This window comes from Sebastes fasciatus, chromosome 4 (assembly GCF_043250625.1).
Source record: "Sebastes fasciatus isolate fSebFas1 chromosome 4, fSebFas1.pri, whole genome shotgun sequence".
Taxonomy (NCBI): domain Eukaryota; kingdom Metazoa; phylum Chordata; class Actinopteri; order Perciformes; family Sebastidae; genus Sebastes; species Sebastes fasciatus.
Window position 1 is genome coordinate 13,542,904 of NC_133798.1, and position 21,392 is coordinate 13,564,295.

The 21,392-nt window shown below is 40.2% G+C and overlaps 1 protein-coding gene across 2 annotated transcripts in view; it reads right to left on the bottom strand.

The window, feature by feature from the left end:
• edc4 (enhancer of mRNA decapping 4) overlaps positions 1 to 16,840 on the bottom strand; it is a 35,649-nt gene extending 18,809 nt beyond the window's left edge. The window contains exons 1-21 of one of the 2 annotated variants that reach the window (XM_074632117.1): positions 16,619 to 16,840; positions 13,092 to 13,254; positions 12,780 to 12,891; positions 12,298 to 12,397; positions 10,815 to 11,001; positions 10,371 to 10,518; positions 10,179 to 10,283; positions 8,849 to 8,961; positions 8,530 to 8,613; positions 8,291 to 8,386; positions 7,872 to 7,971; positions 7,447 to 7,627; positions 6,557 to 6,623; positions 6,188 to 6,279; positions 5,451 to 5,626; positions 4,776 to 4,855; positions 3,308 to 3,437; positions 2,920 to 3,212; positions 2,509 to 2,739; positions 1,152 to 1,253; positions 798 to 941 (exon numbers count right to left, since the gene is read on the bottom strand). In XM_074632117.1, coding sequence (XP_074488218.1) covers positions 798 to 941; positions 1,152 to 1,253; positions 2,509 to 2,739; positions 2,920 to 3,212; positions 3,308 to 3,437; positions 4,776 to 4,855; positions 5,451 to 5,626; positions 6,188 to 6,279; positions 6,557 to 6,623; positions 7,447 to 7,627; positions 7,872 to 7,971; positions 8,291 to 8,386; positions 8,530 to 8,613; positions 8,849 to 8,961; positions 10,179 to 10,283; positions 10,371 to 10,518; positions 10,815 to 11,001; positions 12,298 to 12,397; positions 12,780 to 12,891; positions 13,092 to 13,254; positions 16,619 to 16,706 — 2,792 coding nt within the window. In that variant the 5' untranslated portion in view covers positions 16,707 to 16,840. Of the gene's footprint in view, positions 1 to 797; positions 942 to 1,151; positions 1,254 to 2,508; positions 2,740 to 2,919; positions 3,213 to 3,307; positions 3,438 to 4,775; positions 4,856 to 5,450; positions 5,630 to 6,187; positions 6,280 to 6,556; positions 6,624 to 7,446; positions 7,628 to 7,871; positions 7,972 to 8,290; positions 8,387 to 8,529; positions 8,614 to 8,848; positions 8,962 to 10,178; positions 10,284 to 10,370; positions 10,519 to 10,814; positions 11,002 to 12,297; positions 12,398 to 12,779; positions 12,892 to 13,091; positions 13,255 to 16,618 lie in introns of both variants that reach the window. The other variant, XM_074632116.1, reaches the window with a different exon arrangement.
• Between the last annotated feature and the right edge of the window lie 4,552 nt (positions 16,841 to 21,392).

A 21,392-nucleotide genomic window follows, 5' to 3' on the forward strand; every position in this document is an offset into this window, starting at 1 on the left:
ACTTGACCGAGAAATAACGCTGTGTCGCGAAAGCTTATCAGCGTTGAGATTCTCCTCCTGTTGTCACTGACGTCCTGACGTCGTTGAATCAGAAATGGAGAAAAAAATATTCTAGCTCTTTGTGGGCACCCAGAGCTACGATAGTACATCATACTAGTACATCATACTAGTACAGAGACCGGACGAAACTCTGTGCATAAATGTATGTGTATAATTAACAGACTGCCTATGGGAGAAACAACAACGTTGAAGAGCAGTGGAAATAAAACTGCACTGAACTGCAGTCTAACACTAACTTTAGTGTGACAAATCACTTCCCTCCGTCAGTCAACAACCTATTATGATCAAGCCTAAGTGACTGCCTGCCAATCCCCCGATGCACACACAGCCAAGATCATCCATCATAAATTGAAGATTTGATTTTCTACCCAAGAAAAAGAAAAGTATCCACGTTTATAGATAGTGGGTGTAATTAGATCTATGGAAAAGACTGATTCGATATTCTAAAAACAGTAAAAAAAAAAATAAAAGTCCGACGGGGCGACTCATTTCAAGAGGCACTGTACATATTCTCATTCCTATTTATATGGCCTCTACCGCACACTAGTGATTTCTGCTGCATTCACAGTATAAGACAACCCAAGCTAAAGATTAAAAAGAAAAATTAAAAATTAGTTTGCACCTGAAATCAAAACACTTTTTCAACTACATGTCACAAATTGTGAAAGACTGCAAAATTGTTTTCATTACAGCCCCACTTCGTACTCTGATTCCTTCACTATCAAACATCAACATACCCGTCATCTTTCTTGCTCTTCCTCTTTACTTTTGGCGAGCCTCGTGGTGAGGTCTTCCAGTCCTTAACTGGCAGCCTGTGAGAAGAACGAGCGCCACAATTTCCTGAGGATGATGCCAGGCTGGCCACCTCGTCGTCAGGGTCACTGGGTCAAACACAGAAACACACAGACACAGATGTAATCTATGTAGCAGAGTGTATGCCATACGCTCTGTAACATCTTGGAAAAGATCAATAAAATAAATAAATTGTGCTTTAAATAAAGTACTGAATTTGTATAGTGCCTCGTTTGGAGGAGGACACTTGCCATGTCTTATTTACATAAACAAAGAGACAGTGTGTTCATTTGTGTTACCTCTGGTCTGCGCCAGCGTCCTGACCGTCATTCTGTGTGAGGTGATAGGAGCGTCGATGGTAAGGTGAGCTCAAGTGTCTGTCCTTCGACTCCTCTCTGGAACTACAACACAGTAGACATCTGTTGTTATGATCAATGACGAATTAAGCAGTAAAACAATGGCTTACAAGAATTCTTAAAAACAATCACTGCGGTCTGGATGAATGAACTTTGTTTGTTCGTAATGCATCACTAGAAGCCCGTCAGTCCAACCAGGGGTGACGCAGCACCCAGTACGATACAGTAAAGTACAGTGGGAACATCCACCATGCTGTGTAGCCCGTGCAGCAGTCCATCCCACATATTAGGATCCAGTACTGGGTGAGCAGAGTGCAGCAGCACATCGGGGCTGCCGCATCAAAGTCACGCGGCTCCGCCATGGGTCCGGACAGCCCGGACAGCCCGGACAGCTGTGGCAGCGAAGACGGAGCTCTTCATCTGCTCCCACAGTGGCGTTCTGCCACTACTAGTCCACTAGTTAATTGATCGTGGATGGCGCTATTCTTTCGGACGGAAGAAAAAATAAAAAATGCTAAAATGGGTCGCCAAATATAGTTGGGCGGCCCGTCCAAGTAAAATCTATGTGTGCGAAACTCTGATTATGTTTCTAATCGCTTTTACATTTACATTTCATTTATGTTTCACATGAAACATTGTTCTCATTGAGAAGGTAGTTATATAGCAGCTGGAAAGGCTTTGTTCCAGTTATGACTTTAAAACAGCTCAGTTATTTATTTTAAAATGAAGATAACGGTCAAATTGGTATTTTAAACATCTGTATCGGCCCAGAATTTCACAATTGGTGCATCGCTAGTTTCATTTCTCTGTAGGGTCCTCTCCATAATGTTGTGACACTAATAATAACAACGTGAGCATGCAAGTGGCAAAAACAAGAACTTTTTAGTGGATGTACATTGAAGGTGAGGAGTTGCCCAGAAGGATTACATTGCAGCCTGTTTTGCTGTCTGCAGCGTTCTCCCTCAATACTGGACCAATTTAAAAAAGTGTTGTCCCCATTCGTCACTTAAACAAAAAAAAAAGGGAAAATAGGGTCCAGATTGAAAAATACCAAAGTCATCCTTTAAGGTTTTGGAAATAGTGAACAAAACTGGTTCACCAGTAATAACTTCACATTATTCGTAAAACAGATATTATTATAATCCTACAAAAAGTCATGAAATGCTCAAGACTTTTATACAAGTCATGTTCTAAAAAAGTAAAGTTGTGGTCAGATTTCAAATGAGATTGTAGAACTTTGTGAAATCCTTCATGTAGATGTTGTCAATTGTTAAATGTATTTGTACGTGCAAATTCTTACCAGTCTCCAAGACCATTGTCCCTGAGGCTGTTCCTGGTTTCTCTAGTGATGTCAGGCGCTGCCGGCCAAGGTGTGAGGCCAACACCGCCATCTGAGGACCCTCCACCGACCCCTGGGTTCTCCTGTGATAAGGCGTTCTCAAGTAGAGACGGGGTGTTGCTGAGTCTGGGCTCTGACTCCACTGACCCGCCCACTGGCCCTTCGGCACCTCCGAGCTCGAGGGGCAACAAGCTGAGACAGAAAATAGTTTTGTCAATTTAAAATGCACGTACCGGTGTTTTTGCAAGTTCGTCTGTATGCTTTAAATTACTGGGGAACACTTTTGAAGGCATGCTTGTTTACGGATATTATCATGTTAACTTTCACAGCCCTAATTTTTGTTTAAGTTATTATAGCTTGTCATCAAAGTACCCGTTGTTGGCTGTGCGTGGTGAGGTGAGTAGGTGCAGGGCAGATGCAGCAGACGCCATGCTGTCTGTCTGGAGAGCAGAAAGAGGTAAGGGCTCCAAACTGGACACTAGTCCACGCTGAAGCTGCATTGTCTGGGAGGCGATCTCTGGCATGTCCTGGGACATGGCTGTGGAGGCTGAGGAGATGACGTCGGGGGAGCGGGCCCTGGTCGGAGAGGCCAGAGGTGGCAGCAGGGGAGAATCCAGAATCTGAGGGCTGTCGAGTGCCATAGGACCAATAGGGGACGACAAAGCCTGGAGATGGAGATGAGGAGTGTGATGAAAGAAAAGACCATTCCATTCAGCGTATTAAGAGGTTGGTAGAAGTAAGAGAGTGTGTCAGGTCTTACCTGGAGGCTCTCCAGTCCAGGCAGCAGCACAGCAGAAGCAGGTCTTGGGCTGCTGGTGGAGGTGGAGAGTGCCAGACTACTGTTGTTGTTCTCTGCTCTGTTAGGACTCTGACTGATATCATCCATAGTTCTGCACACAGTAATACAGACATACTGTAACTCTGGGATACACGTTCACATGTGTGACCAAAATAGCAGGTGTTTATGTGGGCATTAGGGGTGGGCGATATGACCTAAATTATATATCAAGGTATTTCTTTTGTTTTTTGCGGTGACGGCATTATATCACGATATTACAAAATTAAAAGGAATACTCTGCTCAAAACATGATTCTACCTCTTGGGGACATATCTTAAAAAACAAAAACAGATGTGTTTATTGGCTCCAGATGATACTGAAAATGAGGTATAGGCCTACATATGTTTTGGTAGGAGTAGCCTGCCCCATTATGTAAATGTAATGTGATTCATTCAGGATTAATAAAAAAAGCCATGCTGTTATTTTGAGTTGTGGGTGAACTGTAGCCAACTGTCGAGCTACCTGGATCTCAGCAATAAAGAATATTTGGAAAAAAAAAAATTTCACATATTTACTGTTGTTTTATTTTTTCAAAGTTTTTTCACCTGGGAGCCAAACTGGAATTATATTACATTTAGAAGAATTTACAACTTGGAAAAAACTGTAAACTGACATAACCTTTTACATCTTAATCCACATTAAGAAAGCATTTGAAATTATACAGCGTAGACACTGTTGGACCGATACTGTACAGAAGACACATGGACCGTGAGCAGCGCGGCTCGACTGCGAGCGGCTCATTTAGAGATTAGCCGTGTGTCGCCTATATTTTCCATGTGATGCGCACAGTTCTCAGCAAAAAAAAAGACAATGAAAGCAGAAATGCTGTCTGTGTGGACACCACACACGTACAAGCCATAGCAGTTCAGCGGCTGCAGCCGCGCTGCCCACCCGGTCTGTGTGGCTGCTCTAACCTGTTAACATGGGCGCTGAAACGAAAAGCGAAAGGTTCCGCAACGAAACATCGGTAGCCTGTACGTAACAACAGACAACCTGTGTGGGTGTGACGTAGTTTATTGGGAGCTGTATCTCCCTTGAGTTTGTGTGTGTGTTAAACCAAAACATGTGTGTGTTTATCACAGTAATGACGGTATTACAAAATCCATGTTGTGGCTGAACGTGACACCAGTAATGGTGATGAAACCGGTATACCGCCCACCCCTAGTGGGCATGTTAATCTATTGGTCTGTATGTAAAATGAATGGAGGAAGAAAGCAGCTGATATTCTGTAACAATCCATACAATTTCCAACTGAGATGACAACTGCATGTGATAAGGTCATAGATGAAATTAATGTTTTTCTATTACCACATTATAAAATACAGATGCTGGTCCCTACTAATCTCTGGATTGTGATCTTATCCCTTCTAAACTGCATAGAGAATCTCACCTGTTAGTTGAGTCAGAGTTGCTGCTGATAGCGGTCACAATGGTCAGACTGCTGGCGCTGCTGCCAGGAGATGCCGGTACCTGGAATGAGACAAAAGCATATATGATGAAGTGTTTTTAAAAATCTCTACTCATTGGTTAAGAAAACACTTTTGCTGTATTTATATCCTCCATGATGTTTATCAGTTAAACATTTGTAGGAAATTCCATGAATTCCCAAACGGGCCAAAACTAAAGCAGCATGCAGATAACTGGGATGATTTTTAACATTTTTTAACTGCTGGAGAATTGATAAAAATTATCAATAATCCCTCCAAAATACCACCTAGACACACCAAGACCTTGAGGAACACCATAGAAAAACCCATGCTGCATGTGATTATCATAAAGTGGGCATGTCTGTAAAGGGGAGACTCGTGGGTACCCAAAGAACCCATTTTCATTCACATATCTTGAGGTCAGAGGTCAAGGGACCCCTTTGAAAATGGCCATGCCAAAATTTAGCCTAACTTTGGAGCGTTATTTAGCCTCCTTCCTGACAAGCTATGACATCACTCTAGCTCTAAAACTGACCCTGTTACAGCCTCTGAAAGACAGTAAAGTCAGTGAAGATTGCGGTGTCTCAGGGAGTAAATGAAAGATATAGCGGGAATGCAAGGCTTGTGAGTGTTTGTACCGAAGTGCTTGGTGTCATGAAGGCGTCAGGAGTCATCAGCTTGATCCCACTGCTGGCGCCAGAGTTTGACAGGAAGTCAGCGGGAGCAGGAAGTGATGGGATCTTCCTTAGGTCTGTCTGAGAGCCACCTCCTGATTCCTTGTCAGAGCTCTGGTCAGTGAGATGGTCTGAAAACCCTGCTGGACACACAAAATGTAAAGAGTGCTTCATTTGTTTGCCAATATTTGACATTGTTTTGACTGATATTGCAAATGCGGTATGATTTGCAATATCAGAGGCAATGATAATTTTTACATCATTATTCTAATTTTCATTGAGAAACATTAAAATGACTATGGTGTGATTTTTGCAAAGATCTGTACCAAACAAAGACGTTTTCTTAAGCCTGTAGAATATGATGTGTAGGCTAGGACAGCCATATTTAACTTAAAATTGTATTTTGACACACATTTTGCTTTTAACAAATACTGCGATTTGAACATTGCAGTAGGCCATATTGTGATTTGGATTCAATTTTGATTAATTGTGCAGGCCGAGAGACGGACTTGTGACTTAAGCCACTGAGGCTTCTTGTTTATCGACACTGACCTCTATTTTGCATCATATTGATTTGACATGATTTGATTCGACATTATTTGTATTGTAAGAAACCTGTGTAATCATCATGCATCATCTCCATGGATTTGGATTTGTCTTTTGCGTTTGCTTTATTTTGAATTCTTGGAAGTGTGACTTACCAAAACCATCCTGGGAATCAGAGTGAGGCAGGAAGACTGAAGAGCTGGAACCCAAGTGGGGCTGAAACCAGATCTGGACATCCTGCAGACTCCTGAAGACACACACAGACACACACATTTAAGACAACACTAATTATTAAGACTTAAGGCCGTTGCATGCTTCCCGTGCCGAACTCCATAAACATGCACACACATCCCCAAACCTCCACAACTACAAAATTTATGAAATTTTATATATTAATTCACTTAACTTGACTGTTATAAATGAAGAGCTAGTCTTAGGTAATTTTATAATTGCTGGTCTGTAACCACATTGCCTTTTGGGGACAATAAAGCCAACATGACATCAGACAGTGGGAGGAAACTTACTTGGTGTGAACACAGTAGAGTTTAATTTGGATCCCAGACTTGGACTCTGTCGGTCCTTGAGTGCCCTCTGGAAGAAAACACACACACAAAGTAATGCTGTATTAATTAGGATCAATGCTTCTACATATTTAATGCCCCTTTTTGATTTAGTACTGCTCCCAAAAAGTCACCAATGAAAACGGAATGCAAATAAATTGCCTTGTTTTAAAGATGGCCGTGTGTGGTGGCTCTTGAAATATCTAAATGACTGAGAACATGCCGTATATTGATGGAAAAAATGTAAGGCTGTCAATCGATTGAAATATTTAATCTCAATTAATCGTATGATTGTCCATAGTTAATCACAATTAATCACACATTTTTCATTGTTTCAAAATGTACCTTAAAGGGAGATTTGTCAAGCATTTAATACTCTGATCAACATGGAGTGGACAAACATGCTGCTTTATGCAAATGTATGTATATATTTATTATTGGAAATCAATTAACAACACAAAACAATGACAAATATTGTCCAGAAACCCTCACAGGTACTGCATTTAGCATAAAAAATATGCTCATATCATAACGTGGCAAACTGCAGCCCAACAGGCAACAACAGCTGTCAGTGTGTCAGTGTGCTGACTTGACTATGACTTGCCCCAAACTGCATGTGATTATGATGAAGTGGGCATGTCTGTAAAGGGGAGACTCGTGGGTACCCATAGAACAGTTTTTCCTTACCAAAATTTCGTGTAAGTTTGGAGCGTTATCGCGTTAACTTTGACAGCCCTAAAAAAATGACATGCCAACACGAATGGTCAAAAGATTGCTGGAGTGAAAGGAGTTATTTGCTTTTTGTGATGCGCGTGTGTGTGTGTGCGTGTGCGTGTGTGTGTGTACATGCACACCTGTTGTCATACTCTCACTCTCCTCCTCTGCAGGGAGAACCTCAGTGTGTCGCAATCGGCTATGGGCGACATCCCGGACCCCAAAGCTGAGTACAGGGTGGGTCAGCAGGAACTCGGACACCGCTGTGAAATTGGCCTTGCCTTTGTCCAAATCCTGCCGCAACTCCATCACATACAGAACCTGACAAGGAATGACATCAGCAGAGTATGAGGCGCAGGATGAAGTGGTAATGTGGGTAGCAAGGAAAATGGTTTGATCCAGATACCGAGTCCAACTCTTCAAAAATAATGGGCCAGTTTCACAGACAGACTAACCCTAGTTTTAGAAAAAGTGACATTAACATAAGCAGTTGATCAATGGTATTTGTTAAAACAATTCTTTGTGAACATTAGTCAAACCACACAGGTGACGACATTATGCTGACCTTCCTCTGTACGTCGGTGAGGATGAGATACTCAGAGGAGAGGTCCAGACTGGCCTTCAGACTTGGCAGAACTGATGAGTTAAACAGATCTGGAGAAAACCTAAAAGACGAAAAAACACCACCATTAGTATTTTTAAACTCGCTGCTCTTAAACAACAATATAAATGAATGGGATGAGCTTCAGGTAGCAGGAATATTCTTCCACAAATCTCTTGACCTGAGAACTAAATTTGGACTGGTCACATACATCAGAATAATATATATTGTGAATAAGTAAGTGTGGGATATAAGATAGAGTATAAGGTGAAATGTAATAATGAAATATAGTATAGTATAGTATAGTGTAGTATTAGTCATGCCTTACAGGACACAGTGCATAAAAATAACTTAAACTTGTAATGGTGGAGTAAAGCAATAACCTGATGGTCTGTAAACAGGTCCAGGAAACAGTGCACCACATTTTCAACTCCTGGTTCTGATCCGCTCCAGTTATAAGGAACCGCCAGAAAGGAACCCTACAAAGAGCAAAGGGGAAAGGACCAGAGTTGACAAAGCAGAGAATGTAAACAAACTAAAATTCAAGCAGCAACAGCCTCAGATGAATACATGTATGTCACAATTTTCACCGAAAGCTGTGTGTGCACTGGTGTATACTAACTCGGGATCCTGTCGTTTGTGGTTGTCGCAGAAAAGAAGGCAGGACAGGGGGCGTCCTCCGTGAGGCCGCAATTCATGAAGACATCTGGACAACAGAGAGTAAAGAAAAGTGAAAAAGTGAAGAATGGATCGGAGGAAAACCACAACCACAGAGTAGGTGAGAGGGACAAAAGGTCAGCAAGTGACAGACTACATCTTGTTTAACTTCTTTCTGAAAATGCAGCTATTTTTTGGTCAAAAGAAATTGCATTTACATTTCATGTACAAGTAAATGAGACGTTATATCAATATTCATTTAAAAAAACACCCTCCTTGCTTACCTCGGCTTGTCCTGTACCCCTTCTATGTATATCTGCCAGAACTTGATATATCCATCATGGCTGGCTGTGGCTAACACGGTTCCATCGGGAGACAGGGCCCCTTCGCTGACTCGCTGGAGGGGCAGACATGAAACAACATACACAATCAGTCCTGCAAGGAATGTGTGGAACAAACCCAAAATCACAGCAAACCACTTTTTACTTCTTGTTACTGTGGTTTTATTTTTTCTAGGGCTGTTAAAGTTAACACAATAATAACATGTGAACTCAAATTCCTTTCAACGCCACTAATTTCTTTAACTTTTTTTAGGTTGTAGCGGGCTCGGTTTTAAAGCTAGATTGAAGACTACTTGCATTATGTGAAACTAGAAAACCTGAGGAATCCATTGGTACCAACCATGTCATACTAGCTTGTCGCGAAGGAGGCTAAATAACGCTACAAACTTCTGCTACAAATTTTGGCGAGGAAAAACTGGCATGGCCATTTTCAAAGGGTCCCTTGAAAGTTTGTGACCCAGCAGCCACGTTGAGATCAGTTGAGGAAATCCCGAGCACCGCTCACCAGCCGGAGCAAACTTTCTAATTTTACAGATAAACAGTACACTACAAGATGTTTCTGAAAACATTTTAGGCAAGAAATAGGCATTACAGTATCAGAACATTAGTTCATATTTGATCTAGTTGCCTAGTTTGACCGTTTGATCGGAGTTTGCGAGTGATTGACAGCTGCCTCCGTTGAATGAACAGCCAATAGGAACAGGTTTACAAATTATATCTTAATCATTAACATATATATATATATATATAGTATATAAAAGGTTATAATGTGTGCAACAATAAACTATTAAAATAAATTAAATTATAGCATTATTAATAATTAGTAAATATTATTATTTTATTTTTTGTTAACAGTAAAATAACTATTAAATAAGTTTAATTAACTATCAATTTACCATTTATAAATGATGGTTATTATAAAGTGTTACCGTAAAATCGTATAATTCCAGTTAAACTGAAGTGCTATTGATGTTACAGAGCTGTCTGTCAACGTCTGTTATAAACGTTGTCGTCACTACCGCATTGCATTGTGGGATATTATGCCACCGTAGCGTCCAGCATTGCATACTGTAATATTTCACCAGAAATAGTATGCAAGTCACATACTACTGGTTTCATACTAAGGTTTCAGACATGCTAAAAAATCTCACATACTGTTTTAGCATACTAAATAGCATGTTAGTATGGAATTTTGGAAGCAACCTGGCCGCTGTTCCCCTTCAAGCACTATTCAACAAGAATTACGACATTACTGCTTTATCCTGACCCCTACCTGCGTATGACCCTTGATTGTGATGAGGCCTTCTTTCAGGTCTGTGGCGTCGATGGGCCAACTGCTGTGGTTGGCTCTCAAGACTTCCAAGTCCCACACCTCAGCCTAGATGGAGAGGGGGATATAATTAGGGATGCAAAGTTCCCACTTTTCTCTATCCTGATACGATTCTGATACCAACAACACTAATACCATGTCTTCATGTAGAAGGGCTAAGGTCTGGCTAGTGTCATCCTGATTCTCCTCATTGTCGTCCTGGATGAACGGGCACCAGATGAGGCGACGGTGGGAGTTCAGTGGAGAGTCTTCTGGCCGTCGGACATGAATCACCACCTGATCACTGTAGGAAGCGTTGGGTTAAGGAAAATGGGACTAAAAGACCAGTTCTTGACTAATTTGCTTCTGTGATTGCTATGCCAAAGCAGGTTTTAATATCACAGGGGTTTGTGTAGAATCACAAGGCAGTTTGTTCTGCTGTGAGCAATTATTGTTTGCACTTGAAAAGTACACACAAATATAAGATGAAATAAACAGCACATAGGCAAGCAGTGACTACTACTACCACTCTAGAGAAACACATAGATCTGCACATCCTCCTACACACTCCTTTTCAATTTCTCCCACATGTCAGGATACAGTATCTTGCTTCCAGTGCAGGTGAGCTGCCAGACTATCAGGTTGCCCGCTTCATCTACGCAACCCAACAGGGAGGAGTCGAGGTGGGCGAAAGCCAGATCTGTGACAGCTCCAGTGAAGCCCTTCAGTAGGGAGCGCTCAGCAAAAGTCACACTCAGGACACGAATCATTGCATGGTTGTTGGCTCCTGAGGGAAGAGATGTTTATTTCAAAGAAAAAGATAAAACCAGAAGTCTGCGGTATCACAGCACGTTGATTTATGAAACTACAGACCCACAGTATTTGATCATGTTATATCAAAATATCTGTGTAAGTAGAGGAATGGGATAATAATGGGAGGAAATCTAAACTAGACCTGCGGCCCTCTTACACACACACACACACACAAGAACACCAGCAGAGACAAAACGGAGAGAAAGGAATTTCTGTCCCTCAGGTTTGTTTTTAAATAACCTGTAATTGTGCGTTTGGCGTCAGAACGGACACAAAAGAGAAGAGAGACACTGGAGTATAACGTCACATTATGGAGTTTTTGGAATATTTCAGGCCATTAGTCAGAGACAGTCTAAAGTGAATCCTTTATTTCATCCAGTGGTGGAAAAAGTACTCAGCTATTTTACTTGAGTATAAGTAGTAATACCACAGTGTAAAAATATGTAAAAGTAAAAGTCCTGCATTCAAAATCTTTCTCAAGTATAAGAACAAAATTATTAACATAATATATAGAAAAAATATACTTAAAGTAGCTAAAGTATGTACTCATTATGCAGAATGACCCATTTCAGAATTATATATATATACACATTATTAATATATATATTACTGGTGCTTATTAATATTATTTATGCATTAATGTTGTAGCTGGTAAAGGTGAGGCTCATTTTAATGACTTTATATACTGCTGGGTAGCTTAATTTATAATAATACATCATAATTTATTAGTTGATTTTTTGGTTATTAATCTGAATCTTCAAAGTAACTTGTAACTAAAGCTGTCAAATAAATGTAGTGGAGTAAAAAGTACAACATTTGCCTCTGAATTGTAGTAGAGTAGAAGTATAAAGATACAGAAAATGGAAATACTCAAGTACAAGTACCTCAAAATTGTACTTGAGTAAATGTACTTAGTTACATTCCACCACTGATGTCTTCACAACAGAAACTTTAGCAATATCTGATCAAATATATATTAGTTACCTTTCCCTTTTATCCTCAGTGCAGGGCTGTATCTCCAGTCCATTTATTTTATTTCATTTTATTTATTGTAGTAAACGAGCGTTGTATAAGGTGATGAGGAATATGCTTAGTTTTATTAATAAAATGCTGGAAATAATATTTTTTTTCTTTTCATCTGATTATTAATTGATTAATCGAAGTAATAATTAGCCGATTAATCAATTATCAAAATAGTCATTAGTTGCAGCCCTTATTTGATGTTTGTGTCATTTTATGGTAGAAATAACAGGCACTCCAGGACTCTCACCTCTGATGGCGTAGGCCAGGAAGGAGTTGGACACGGCTATCAGTCGGCCATAATAATACTTGTGTTCCCAGTCGTACTTGGCAACAGGTTGAATCTTCACCTGAATGAAAAACAAATAAAACATTCAAAATGAACTACTGCTATCTGAACAAAGGTCATTAGAACTTTTTTCAACCATGAGGCTATGGCCTTCAAGAGCCAAAGCCAGGCCATAAAAATGAAGCACTAAACTTATTTACTTCTGTAATAATTTATATTCTTTAAAAAAACAAGTTATTTCATTTAAAGGGATTCGGGGATCTGAATTTTTAAAAAGCAATGTAGCTTGTCACTTGTACGAAAGCAAACTCTTAACTCCGGTAAGTCACCACGACTACCTTGACTGTCTTACATTGTTTGTGTTGTAGATTCCCATTTCTGACTTGCTGATATAAACACTTAGTGGATGCCGCTATTTTGTTGCTGATGATTTGGTTTCTTACCTTGCTGCTGCCACGAGCCTTGCTGCTGATGCTGGAATCTTGGCTCGCCACAATCTCCACATTGTTGGAGGTGATGGGGATACAGGTGGAGCCATCATCACCAGAAAGGCAGCTGAAATTGCAGCACAATACATTTAAGTTCAATGTGGATTTAGCTTCTTAAAAAAATATGAAAGTATATAAGTGTTTACAAAAATGTCTGCAGTTTTAATTATCAAATACAAATAGAAGATCTCTGTGATTATGCTTCATGTGACAAAGTCAACCTAACTGCAAAGTTGTGCAAGTCACTGATTCTAAAAACCGACTCACATTATCTGACACTCCTGAGTGGTGCTGAGGTCTGTGGAGATGGGTCTGGTAGAGTCTGACATGGTTGACTGATCACGGCCCCCGAGAAGGCCTGATGCTCCCAGTAACCCATTCAGCTCTCCGTTAAAAGACGGCATTCTTGGACCATCACTTGATGGTGCTTCTGAGGAAAGACATTGAATGCAGGGGTTATGGGATACATTGCACAAAGATGTAAATTAAAACCTAACAGGGGAGTTTAAAGCCTGCAAAGAGGTAATGTTTATTCTGGAGGTTTCTTACTGTATTATTTTGACAGCGCTTACAGACCAAAACAGAATCATAAAACTCGCGCAAATAAGTGTAAAAGAAATAAACTTTAAACATTTAGTGTTTCAAAATTCACCTTTTGACTATAGTTTTACTTCTTACTGTCTTTCAGAGGCTGTAGCAGTTTCGGTTCAGCATATATCTATCATATAGGTAGATTGACAATAAGGGGGTTTCTGAGCAGTTTCCGGAACAGAAGTGCTCACCATCTAATCGCTTATCTTGTAGAAATCCCGAAATATCAAAAGTTTTTGATACCAAATCACAGCATGGCTTTTTCTATGGTGTTCCTCAAGGTCTTGGTGTCTTAATGTGGTATTTTGGAGGGATTATTGATCATTTTTATCAATTCCCGAGTGGTAAAAAATGCACCAAATCTGTGTAACAAATGGTATCAACACAAAAAATACTGCAACAACTTATGAGACATAATTGAGCATGGGAATGGCCATCATATACTTCTCTCATAATGTTCTAAATCCTTATACACTTTCACGATTTATTTTAATTAATTAATGTTTAGGTCTGATTTATGACAAGAACAACTTGACACACAGTGCTGAGCTGCATCTCAAATTAAAGTGGCAGTAATTAGTATATTTTTGGCATCATTGGGCAAAAATTCCATAATAAAGTATTTATAATTAAAGTATTTCCTTTTATAAATTGTAATGTAAATGTAAATGTAATATAATTTATTATTTAATGGAGCTTCCTAGCGAAAAGTATTTCACACGTTTGTACCTGTACAACCGGCGTGACAATAAACATCTTGAATCTTGAATCTTGTATCTTGAATAACCCTTCAGCATATTGTAATTCAAGTGTTCTGAGAGATAACTAGACTTCTGCACCTCCTCATGGCTCTGTTTTCAGGCTTTAGAAAATCAATCACAGGTAATTTGATTGAGAGAGCGTTCCTATTGGCTATGCTCCAGTCATGTGACCAGAACTTGGGGTTCCTTCACCAGATTTCACAATAGTGGCGGTGTCACAAACTTTCTAATTTTACAGCTAAACCGTGCTCTACAAGATGATTCTGAAAACATTTGAGGCGAGAAATAGGCATTAACGTAACATAATATTGATTCATATTTGATCAGCGCTACCTAGTTTGACCATTTGGTCGGAGTTCGCGAGTGATTGACAGCCGGCTCTCATAGACAGCAGATGGACCTCAGATCAGCTCTTACTGGTTGTTTTCCTCCGGTCTGTGAAATCTTGCAGATGCCGTTAGGAGCACCAGAGGACACAGAGGCACATGGTTTTTTTCAGGTTATCTGTTTCATATACTACTGACACGATATAGCGACCGTTTTATAAAAATAACTTTTTTTAATCATATTTGCTCCAATCTCACATACTTCAGCTTTAATCTTTAATCTACACTACTTCTATGTGACATATACTGTGGACCTGCCATCTCCCCCTAACGCCCCTGTCCCACCTAAAACCACCACGGTCTATTGTGGCTCTCAGAGGGTTAAATTGTTTAGCTATAGTTTTTTTATTTAATATATTCAATTATTTGGACAGACAAAAACATGTAACAAATTACATCTGAAAAGGCTCCTTCTACATACCTGTTAATATATCCTTTTACAGTGAGGACAATGATGTCAGCAAGATGCTAATCACACCATTCTCCCTTACTGACACCAATCGATCCCCTTCTTTCTGGCGCATAATACTTTATTCACACACACATTTCGATACGTCAGAGCAGGAAAACCGCAGGTGGAACTATTAACCTCAGTACTGACTACATTCAATTGACGTTTACCAGTTCCAAAGCCCTACTTATGTGCATGCTGGCTCACAGCCATCACTTACTGGAACACTTTAGTCAAAAAAGTGCCATGATTAATGTTATTAATTACACCTGTTCTTTACCTGTAATAACAAATCAAAATACCTGCTGTGAAAAAGATCTGTTGGCATCAAGAAAGAGCCATTTGGGTACAGTTTGCTGTCTGTCCAAATAACCTCACACACAGCAGAAGATTACAGAATTGCAGTGCGGCAAATACTTTATTACTCATCTGGCATATCAATCCTGTCCAATGGGTTTAAACAGAATTTTGGTAATGCTAATGTTGTATTGTTGATTCAATCACACATATAGCTTGAAAAAAAAGTTGCCAACACCTTTAATCACATAATGAGAAAATAATCTTTTTTCTATGTTTCAATTGTTTCTGCTCCTCCACACAGTCTATAACCATATACTCATGTGAAGTTATGTGAATATGCAGGATACTCTTGAGCATGACTAAGTTCAGAAAACCTGTGTTTTCTTTTTTCTCCATCCTCCCTATAAAGCCAGTAGCGTCTTCGTTACAACACTTTATCATTTAGGTTGCGAGTTTCTAAATGACCAGGTATTACTAGGCTGCGGGAACAAACAAACAAACAAACCTGACATGAGTGCATCCAAATTGGCACAAGAACACCGACCTTCTACCAATTGTTTCTGCTCCTCCACACAGTCTATAACCATATAATCATGTGAAGTTATGTGAATATAGTGTACTTCCCAAAACAGAAAGTACAGGAGCAAGATACTTTGGATACTCATGGTGAGTTTACACTTCAGAAAAACCTGTGTTTTCTCCATCCTCCCTATAAAGCCAGTTGTGTCTTCATTACAACACGTTATCATTTAGGTGCAGGTTTCTAAATGACTGGGTATTACAAGGCTAAACCTGAAATGAGTGCATCCAAATTGGCACAAGAGCACCGACCTTCTACGCAGTTAAAGAGGCTCAAGCTAATTCTTGATATTAGCAGACCTCAGTTTAACATCACTGCTTTTTAAAGTACCAAATGAGCAAAAATGATATTATAAATTAAAGAAACATTTGTTCTACTTTTTTAGTCGCGTGGCAGCAAACAAACATCTCTCCCACCCCAGAGACTAGACTGAGACATAAGCTAGCTGAGGCTAGTAACGTAAGCTAACACTCAGGATGCTAAGAGAGTTAGCTCTCTAACATTGCGACTAAACCTTCAACACTACGCGGAGATTAGAGAGCAAATACATGTGTAACTTCACTGGATGGTTGTGTCTTTAAGTGAAGCTGCTGTTAAGCTGACTGTACTCAAAGCAGCGCGCTGTCTGTGTCCCGGTGAAGCTAACGTTAGCTGCTCCTTTAGCCTCTCTGCGGCCTACTCTCCCCGGACAGACCTGCTGATCATCTCCCGGTGCTCCGACTTACCGGTGCTGTTCCCGGGCCGGTCGAGCTTCAGGATGTCCCGGAGGTGCTGGGTCGCACCCTCGATGTCTATGTTAGAGTTGGACGCCATGTGTGTGAAGGGAAAAGGGGGAAACTGGGTTAGCTTGGGGGAAAGAGATAGTAACGTCTGGTTTGATGCGATGCTGTCAGTGTTGCCTTCGTTCCCCCACAGCAACCGGCTAAACTTCCGGTAGGTCCGCGGCGGAATGCTCCGACTAGTGTCTGCGTCAGGTCATTGGTTCCTACCCTCAAGTTGTAAGGAGTTTCAGAGATTGTTCACAACAAGGCATGATGTCGCCCTTATTGGTGCATTCTGTCAGAAATCAATCATCTTCTGACGATTTTGCCCCCTACATGTTAAACCTATTTGAGTAAGTGTTATAGTGTGGTGTGATTAACCAGAATGTCCCAATGACTCAGGAAAAAAAAGTTTGGAAATTTGTGTTTGGTGGATTATTTCTCTGTTGTTACAATGCTAATTGGCATTTTATTTTACATCATTGGAAAGCCTGTTTATTTACCTTCACAATGATGTCAAACTTGTAAGGATCATGCATTTGTGGGATGAGCAGCACAGTTGATTATGTGGGTAGCGCCCAAGAAAAATGTGCCAAAATGCTCTGCCAATGGTAAACAGTGTATTCTTCTCTTGTTGTGAGTTGTTTGGTGGATTGGATGATTGAACTCTCTATCAGTAACAAGGAACAAACAAGACATATTGGCAATTTTACACTTTATTCATTTAATACACCGTCAGGAGCCTCGGTAGCGGTGGAAGATCCATACGCAGCCACAACAGCCTGGCACCTCCTCCTCATGCTGGTCACCAACCTGGTCACACGTTGCTGTGGGATGGCGTTCCAATCCTCAATCAGGATTCGTTGCAGGTCAGCCAGCGTGTTTTGGATTTTACAGTCGAATGAGTTACTTCGGCTATTGTATTGGGAAGGGCTCTCTCTACGGGCCCCCCCACCCTACGTGCCCCAGTGCAACTGCACTGCCTCCAATATATATTTACACCCCTGGGCACAACATGAAAACTTCAAGAGATGTAAAGAGGTGTCTACCCTATTTTTTGGACCAAAGATATTGAAATTATGGATAATCTTGTTTGTTACCTTCCCGAAGATCAAAAAAACATACTGTTGATATTTATTTTTGAAGAAGATATCTGCGTCTTTAGGAGGGTTGGTTGTCCAATATGGGTCTCAAACCATGTTCGAACACTCTCATATAAGCTAACATGTAGGGGGAAAATCGTTAAATGGTAAATGGACTTGAGCATATTTTTATGCTAAATGCAGTACCTGTGAGAGTTTCTGGACAATATTTGTCATTTCTGCTGTTAATTGATTTCCAATAATAAATATATGCATACCTTTGCATAAAACAAGCATATTTGTCCACTCCCATGTTGATGGGTGAGTATTATATACTTATAATTTGCGATTAATCACAATTAACTATGGACAATCGTGCTATTAATCGCAATTAAATATTTGAATCGATTGACAGCCCTATGTAGAACTAGGCTTTAGACACTTCAATGCATGAGTTCCATCTTGAGTGGGATTTTTGTGGTACTCGCTTTTATTTTCTTCATCCAAAAAGCCCTAAAAACAATTACCATTCAATAATGAGTGATGTTTGTTTCTTGCTGTCATTAATTACAGTTAATCAAAGACAGCAGATGACTTAAAAGTGCCACTCTGCTCCCAGAGGTCAACAGACAAAACAGTATCCTCTGGGTACAGCGCTTCCAGGAAAAATAATCAAAGAACAGCATGAAAAGGAAGAACATGTTTTTAGAGGACAGCATGATAGATCATCCTCACAAATGCATCACAAAAATCAGCACCTCACTACTATTATCTGCTCTGCAAATCAACACATTAAGCTGCAAATGCAAGAGTTCAAAATCATTATTTTCTTTCCGTGAAGATGCGACCATTTATAAAACGATTACGGAAGGTAAAGATGCTTCCTTAACTCTAATATGCACCAGCTTTTGCTGTCACCAAATGAGATGTCTTTGAACAGTGTGTCTGTGTACATAATCCTTTACAGTTGAGGAAGAGGCCAGAAGAAAGGCTTCATTGCCCTCTTGTGGTGAAAACATTCATCCAGCTCCATCAGTCTTAAGAGGCCTTCTCTGAATCTCAGCATGAATACTCATGTGGGGCACATGACAAGGTAGGGGAGAGAAGAAGTGTGTGCAGCTAGAGGGAACTAAGGAGAAGTTTCTATTCTTAATTCTGTGCTGTACCTGTTAGTAGTTGGCTGAACTCAAGGCTTCAAAACGACAGTCCACAAACCAATGGGTGACGTCACGGTGACTTCGTCTACTTCTTATATACAGTCTATAATTCCACCCAAATACTACTTTCTGTCAAACAAGTTAGTTAATTTCAACTTCGACCTTTGACAGTATTACAGATTAGCTTCCAGCTTTTCTAGCAATTTTGTTTCTAGCAATTTTAAGTCTTTGATTCTCATTTTGCTTTTAATCGTGTGATTTTCCCTTTTTTATTTAGACATTTTTAATGAGCATTGTTGAAGGGAAGGGGAGAGTGGGTCGAGCTGAGCCAGTTTCTACTTGAGGCGTCTTTAAAGCGAGGGAATGACAGTAATGTCTCCAACTAAAACGTGTACATATATTACAGGATGTGGTGCATCCTCGGGAATTATCACTTTGGATCTAAAATAAACGTTTTTCAAAATATGATTTTTCCCCCAAAATAAGTGTTCTTTAGGTTCAACTTGCCCACAGAGAAGGGTAAGCTGAGCCTATAGGGAGAGGATAAGTCGAGCCGTACATGGTGCGCCTAGTCTATCAATCATACCTGTCTATCACTGAAGGTTCTCAAAGAACTTCAACCACATTGTGCCAAAAGGCAGTGGCTCTTCTGAGAGAGGTTGCTTCAGGAGTGCGGCATGGCAGATGGTGGCGCACCTTAAAACTCATGAACCAATCACATCCCAGAAAAGGTTAGAAGTTGATTAGCCTATATGATCATATTTTATTTATACTTTATTGAACCAATGCAGTTTACATTGAGATTTACATAAAAAGCTATTATAGCTAATTATATACAATTATAAATGGCTCAACTTCCGGCAGGCTTTTTGGCTCAAATTACCCCACCCCCGTCATTTTAACATCATCCAGCAGTTTAGAGCTGATGTCATGCTAACAGTATAGCATCATATTGTAATTTCTTAAAGCACACGTGTGTGAGATTTTTTCAAACCTGTCTGTAATTGTTCAGACACAAAATCATGACTGGTTGAACATGACTTTTTTTTTTTACTTTGAACGGCAAAAAGATGTTTTTTGGACCTAAATGTGCTCACAACTTGTCATATGGACCTCTCGCCATCACCGAGTCAATAAAATGGATGACTCTTTGAAAATGTTGTCTATGGTTACTTAGAAACTGGGGTGGGGTGATCTGATGGCTCAATTCAAATCACCCCACTCTACCCTACCTGAGACCCAAGATTTTCATTGCCAACGTCAACCTGCTTGCTGTAATTGTTGTGCATATGAAGAATAAAGAAACTTGAAACTTGTATTTCAGCTCTGAGTTTCTTTAGGTAATGCAGTTCAGCTTTCAACTCTACCAGTTTTACAATTCAGTTTTTCAGAAGTGCAAGGAGATTTCTGAATTTTCAGCAATGTATTTATTTCAGCTTTCAGCATTCACATGCATTTTCAAGTTCTATTTTGCTATATTAAAGCTTCAGTAGGAAGAATATCTTTGGCATCATTGGACACAAATTCCATAATAACCTTTCAGCATATTGTAATTCAAGTGTTCTGAGAGAAAACTAGACTTCTGCACCTCCTCATGGCTCTGCTTTCAGGCTTTAAAAAATCTAGCCTGTGATGAGAGACCTTGGCCAATCACAGGTCATTTCAGAGAGAGAGTGGTCCTATTGGCTCTGCTCCGGCTGGTGGGCGTTGCTTGGTATTTCCTCAACTGATCTCAACATGGCGGCCGGGTCACAAACTTTCTCATTTTACAGCTAATCAGTACACTACAAGATGTTTCTGAAAACATTTGAGGCGAGAAATAGTCATTAGAGTAACAGAATACTGATTCATATTTGATCAGCGCTGCCTAATTGGACCATTTGATCGGAGTGATTGACAGCTCCTCAGAGACGGCGAGGTTCAAGCTCTGCTCTGATTGGTTGTTTTCCTCCGGTCTGTGAAATCTTGCAGCTGCCATTAGGAGCACTGGAGGACACAGAGGCCCATGATTTTTTTTCAGATTACCTGTCTCATGCACTACGGTCAGGATATAGTGACTGTTTTATAAAAAATAACTTTTTAAAATCACATTTGCTCCATTTCTACCCACTGCAGCTTTAAAAAGTCCCGGGAACTTTTGGTGGAAACCCAGCTTCATACAGAGCAAATTTCGTATTAACATTGACAAACAGTAGTTAATGTGGATCGGTCACATCTGGTCGACACTCAGTCCACTTAATAAGGTCAGCAATGGCCCAATTACGATCCAGCGGACCAATGACTGGCGTGCATTTATTTAACAATTCTCAATCAACTGGATCACAATAAATATAAACTAGCTGTTGTCATTTTCCAGCTGATCCTCTGTAGTAAGGTCACCCAAATCAAAAATGATACGCACTTAAAGACAACGCTTGGAATAAGACTTACTGTGGAGAGATAAATGAAGGATTGTGAAAACAGTCAGCCATATGAGCTGGAGAGACAAAAGCCACACCA